The sequence below is a fragment of the Sinocyclocheilus rhinocerous genome, unplaced genomic scaffold, assembly GCF_001515625.1.
Source record: "Sinocyclocheilus rhinocerous isolate Xijiao unplaced genomic scaffold, SAMN03320098_v1.1 scaffold1027, whole genome shotgun sequence".
Lineage (NCBI taxonomy): Eukaryota > Metazoa > Chordata > Actinopteri > Cypriniformes > Cyprinidae > Sinocyclocheilus > Sinocyclocheilus rhinocerous.
In genome coordinates this window covers 197,451-203,450 of record NW_015660495.1, presented here as the reverse complement: position 1 = coordinate 203,450, position 6,000 = coordinate 197,451, and the positions used below count along the sequence as shown (strand labels likewise).

Genomic DNA, 6,000 nt, shown 5'->3' with positions numbered 1-6,000 from the left:
CTCCAAAGAGAAAGGAAAACTTGAAATCGCATCATATGACCCCTTTAAGATTTATACACAAACATGGTTGTTGAATATCAAGTGTTGTGAATTATTCATCATTTAACCATTTAAATGACGAATTATTCATTTGGTGAATGATTGTTTTAATCATATAGCCTAATATTTGATATTAATGACCATTTTCCAGCCCCAAGCTGTTTTCAATGTTTACCTACTGTACAGAGTGCAACACAGAGCAAAAGTGCCATCATTAAATTCACAAATGACACCATTGTAATGACAGTTGGCCACTCAATAGCAATGATGAAATTAAAAAATAAATCAGAAGCAGAACTTACAAGTGGTGTATCAACAAACCCCTAAATAAAAAGAAAGAAAAAAAAGTTTGTGCTGCTGTGCAAAGTAGGCTATTGATAATCTCAGAAACCTCAGATTTGCACCAAAAAACTGTTATAAAAGTATTCTTCTTCCCCTCTATGGTGTCTGAATTGGAAATTGGATTGGAAAATGGATCGATGTGAACTTTGCAAACACATGGTGTCACTTCTTTCATGTCTGCCACCAAACACTGGTCAGAATGGCATGTGAGGTTCCAGACATACTGCATATTCAGCACATGCAGTCTATTTCACAGGATCCCAGGCCACAGTCCGCATGATCTCTCAGCCTGATGCTGTGGATGAACGCTCACCATTGAAGTCAGGCAGATGTTTCTGGTTTTTGTTGTTGTATCCTGCAATTACCACAAGAGGGCACTGTATGCAAAAAAAAAAAAAAACTGGGCCATTTGTCCGCCTTGGAAAATGTTTTAAAGAAACTTCAGATTGGTTTTTGTTGTTTTGCATGTTACATTTCTGTGAAAGCATCAAATTATGACCCAAAAAAAGAACCCTGTGTCAATCAACCCCAAGACACGTCTACAGATGTTCTGGTTATCTGGATAGGGTAACCACAACTCAGCTCATTTCAAGGATTCAGGTTATTACTAGAGTTAATTTAGTTTCATTTCTGCTTCTGTTTTGCGGCCATCTATTAATGTGAACAGTTCTTGGAGTCAGTCCACTGAAATGACCTCTCAAAATATTTTCTGGGCGGAGACGGGGTTGGTCCTTTTTTTTTTTTTTGCTTCATTATTGTGTGCTCAAAGCACAGCTATTCAGTCACAGACTGAACAGTCAGAGTTTCTGTCAGAGAGTTGGGCCTTATTTCCAACATTTTCTGTTCAATTGCTTTTCCTTGAGCACTCTGAATATGCTTCAACTTTTCTTTGGATTTGTTTATCTCTCGGCAGTTTCACAGCTTGTGAGTCTCACAGGTTTGTATGCTGAAGCGCAAACTTTCTTTTTATGGAATGAGCCTAGATATGTTTTTAGTTTTTACTTTCTTTGAGATTAAATGATTATATACAACAGTTCGTTCTGGTTCTCAAATCTGATTGGTTGAGAACCGTGAGCTATTGTAGTGGTATCGCTACAGGAACGCCCTTTCACAATTTTGTATCACTCCGCTTGTTCTAGCCGGGTCTATGTTTTTATCACTATATTGACTGAGCTATTCGTAGAGTACGTTAATATAAAAAGAAAAGTCTAGCTTCGCGGTCTCTCTCTCATTTGGATGCACGTCTTGCCGCATTGTTTCTCTCTTATAACCTCATTATTTCTCACTAATAACCTAACTGAAGCAGCACATGCCCTTGATACGAATTCTAAAAGTGACGTATGTTTAACTGTCAACTTGAGCTTTGAATCCGTGGCGGAAGGAAGTAGTTCCGCACAAAAGAGGGTTTTATTAGGCACTCCGTTGTTTCTTGTTTAATTACACACATGTTCCGTCGAACTGTTGTATAAAATATATATCACTCTCGTACTCGAGCGATACCGGCTCTATATCAGCGGCTGTGATTGCCTCTGGCCTAATCACAGCCATGCTGATATAGAGCAGGTGTCGCTCGAGTACGAGAGTGATATTGCTCATATAACTTAGTTTTTTTTTCTTCTTAGGACCAATGTTTGGAGTGTTTAATTAATTTCTATTCAGTTGACATGTTTGAGGTTGGACCAACACTGCCAAATGTTGTCTTGCTACTGCATTTATCAGTAAAGTTTTTTGTTACATATCATGATTATGACAATAGATGGACTTCTACAGTAACCAAAAACAAAATGTTATCTGCCCAGCTCTATAAAATACAAAGCTCTAGATGCACGCAGTGGTCAGTTTGTACGTCTTAAGGACTCAAGGTACTGTAGGTTATTTTTGTGTCTGCTTGTAATCTGATACTTCAGTGCTGCTATTCTGTGCTGTAACTTCACCAGTTTTAAATCGCATCCTTCTCAACTTGTTTAACAGGTGCACAAGCTGAATGTCCTGTTCAGCTCAACCCACAGAGAGTTGTTGTGAGATACGGCGGTTCTGTTGCAGCTAACTGTAACACTTCAGTCCTGCATAAAGGGATGGGATGGGAAGCCAGTCAGGGAGGAGTGCCCATGACCAAAAACCAGAGTCTGATCACATGGAGATTAAAGACGATAAGGTCATGCTAGATTGTACAGTGAAGGCAAACCCGGCTCCTACGTACACATGGCGCTCAGATCATCTGGAAGAGAAGATCAGCTCCTCAGAGCTCAAGTCCTCAGCACTCAGTCCAGGAAACTACACGTGCACCGCCACAAACGCTCTGGGAAGAGACAGCAAAGTGTTCATCGTCAAATCTACAGGTGGGTTATGAATGAAAATATCATATCATCTGATTTTTGTAAAACGCGAAATTGCATTAATTATTATTTTGTTTATATTTGAATAAGATTTCATGAATGTTAATTTAAACATTTCAAATTTGCATTTTGTATTCTTTTTTTTTTTTTTGTTGTTGAATGTGTGTATTACACACTCCTGATCCGTCCAGACAGAGCTGATGATGGAGCTCAATACAGGTGTGAAGCAGAGCTGGATCTGGGAGCAGAAGGACCTCAACCTCATCCTACAATTTCATCAAAACCTCTTAATGTCGAAGTATACTGTAAGTTTATTATTGCTAAGCTATCCATATAATTCAGTTTATATTTTCTGTAGGGCCTTCTAGTGTGACGGATGTGCAACTGTCATATTTCATCACACACACAGAGATTTGCATATTAACTTAAAAATGACATTATGAATTGAATGAACACAGATTAAAAGATTTCAGTTGTGCAGTATTTTTAGTGATCTGTTACTAACAGCTGCTCATCATGCTGCTGTTGTGCTGAGAAATGTATCTCTGTCCTCCTCAGATAAACCACAACACTCCAGTTCAACAGAGACCATCATTAAAGACGATAAGGTCATGCTAGATTGTACAGTGAAGGCAAACCCGGCTCCTACGTACACATGGCGCTCAGATCATCTGGAAGAGAAGATCAGCTCCTCAGAGCTCAAGTCCTCAGCACTCAGTCCAGGAAACTACACGTGCACCGCCACAAACGCTCTGGGAAGAGACAGCAAAGTGTTCATCGTCAAATCTACAGGTGGGTTATGAATGAAAATATCATATCATCTGATTTTTGTAAAACGCGAAATTGCATTAATTATTATTTTGTTTATATTTGAATAAGATTTCATGAATGTTAATTTAAACATTTCAAATTTGCATTTTGTATTCTTTTTTTTTTTTTTGTTGTTGAATGTGTGTATTATTTTGCTCTCATTAATAATGAGGGCACATATGAGATATTATCTGATGACTTGAATACTTTGTGCATATTTATGTTTTTGTTTTTTTCTAAATGTTGGTTTGGGTGTTTCTTATTTTATACATCGTGTTTGATTTCTGGGTGTAAAACCAGAGTCACTCTTTTGTACACTCTTAAAAATAAAGGTTCTTTATGGGCATCTATGGATTCACAAAGAACCTTTAACATCCATGGAATCTTTCCATTCCACTAAAGGTTCTTTCTGGAAAATGTTTCTTTAGATTATTAAAATATTCTTTACAAAAACAGTTCAGTTTCAGTTTTAAGAACTTTCGGGGAACCAAGAATAGTTCTTCTATGGCACCATCGGGAAACCCCCCTTTTGGAACCTGTATTTTGAAAGAGTGCATCTGTAGACAGGGATTCAGCATTGAAAACACTTGAGTGTTTAAATTACGTCATTAACACAGCTTTTCTTCCACAGGTATTCGTCCCACATTCTGGACTGTTCTTACTTTTTTCCAGTTGTCGGTTGCATTGATTATTATCATTTAATTAATAGTCACACAACAGAGTTAATTAGTCACAGTATTGTATTTTCTTTCTTTCTACTCTGCTGGGAATTCATAAAAATGTGTTGACTTGTAGTGGTTCATCAGCCATGCATATGAAGTCAGTGGGAACCACTACAACACATCACTTTTATTTATAAATAAATTCCTGCCTTTAGATGTTAGCATGAAATTAACATATGACAATAACTGGAAAGTGTATTTTCACGAATGTTCATTTGGATTTTTTACTTCTTTTTTTACTGTTCTCCTAAGCTTTTCCTCACTGCTGTATGACAAATTCATTTTACAGAACAAACATTCCATTTTGTCTCTTAATTAATATGAGGGTATATAAAGTTGCAAGTTTGAAAACATTACAATATTGCATTAGTAATATAGTATATGGTCTGCCACCCTGTAACACGGCATTTAGAAAGAATTTAGCATATATGTATATTCATTGCACTGTGTATTCATTGCACAGAGCAGCTTTTAAAATTCTTCTGTAATCAGTGTGAATGTGAGCTGAGCACAAGATGAGCACTCAGACTGCACAGGGCGTCAACTACCAAGAGGGACATCTCATTTCCCTCGGCCCCCACCTCCAAAAGCTCCCCCCCCCATGTACATCCTTTTGGCTAGCGGATGCCCTTCAGGATGTTTTGCAAAACACAAGAAAATTTATTTTGAGTGGTTGAACAGCAGCAAAATAAATGTTGACTTCTTTGGCTTTGATTTCCTTCTCATTTTATTTTCTCATTTTGCTCAGTTTCAGTTTGTTAGGGGAAATGTGCTTGATGAGTATCAGTGGAAACTGTGACAGGGTGGAGCTTCAAAATGACTCCAAGTGCTATATGTTTAGAAGAAGGTGTTCATCACAACAAAGCCTTCAACCCGAGTGTGAATTTTCCATATATCACAATACTTGTGGGTGGGCTCTTTTGACTTGGGCCAGTAAACAACCACCCTGAACACCTGAGCCTAAAACAAACCTAGTTTACTTTATAATGTGTCAATATTAAAAACCTGAACAAATTTCTAGCATCTGGATAGCTACATGAATGCCAAGAATCTGTCCCACTTTATATTAGGTGGCCTTAACTACTATGTACTTACATAAAACAAGTACACTATAGTTATTATGTTCATATTGTATTGCAAAACACTTTTGCTGCTATTGAGGTGGGATAGGGGTAAGGTTAGGGACAGGTTTGGTGGTATAGGTAGGTTTAAGGGTGGGTTAAGGTGTAAGGGATGGGTCAACAGTGTAATTATAAATGTAATTACAGAAATGAATTACAGATTTAATTACATGCAGGTATTTTTTTAAATATAAGTGCAACGTAAAAACATGTAGTGCATTGTACCAAATGATTAATTTAAGTGTAAGTACATAGTAAAGGCCACATAATATAAAGTGGGACCCATGAATCTTTCTAAGTCACTGTGGTGTGTATCACACCCAAGGAAGTAGGGAAACACATCGATTCTAATCCTTATGGGTTTTTTTTAATGAAGTCTTCTTTGTGTCTCTTTTGTGTGTTTAACACAGTGACCTGTGCGACTTCAGTCTGCCAAAACCTCTGTGAGTGAGTGTTGGCATAGCAACCTCACTGCAGTGAAGCATTTCAAGACAGCTATAGCTGAAGCTCAGTAGCTCTTAACTCATATAAGCTCATTTAAAAATTAACGAGACGGCATGCGTAAACAGTGAAATAATGAAAATTAAATAAGCATGAGCAATTTAACTATTTATTGCAATTAGCAACTAC

At 37.4% G+C, this 6,000-nt stretch overlaps 1 protein-coding gene across 1 annotated transcript; it reads left to right on the top strand.

The window, feature by feature from the left end:
* Positions 1 to 1,138: 1,138 nt before the first annotated feature.
* On the top strand, positions 1,139 to 4,949 carry LOC107725013 (cell adhesion molecule 2-like). Its single transcript, XM_016534129.1, has 5 exons — positions 1,139 to 1,318; positions 2,353 to 2,536; positions 2,886 to 3,022; positions 3,276 to 3,509; positions 4,159 to 4,949. The coding sequence occupies exons 1-5, from the start codon at positions 1,255 to 1,257 to the stop codon at positions 4,227 to 4,229; spliced, it is 690 nt and encodes a 229-aa protein (XP_016389615.1). The 5' UTR covers positions 1,139 to 1,254; the 3' UTR covers positions 4,230 to 4,949.
* Positions 4,950 to 6,000: the final 1,051 nt, after the last annotated feature.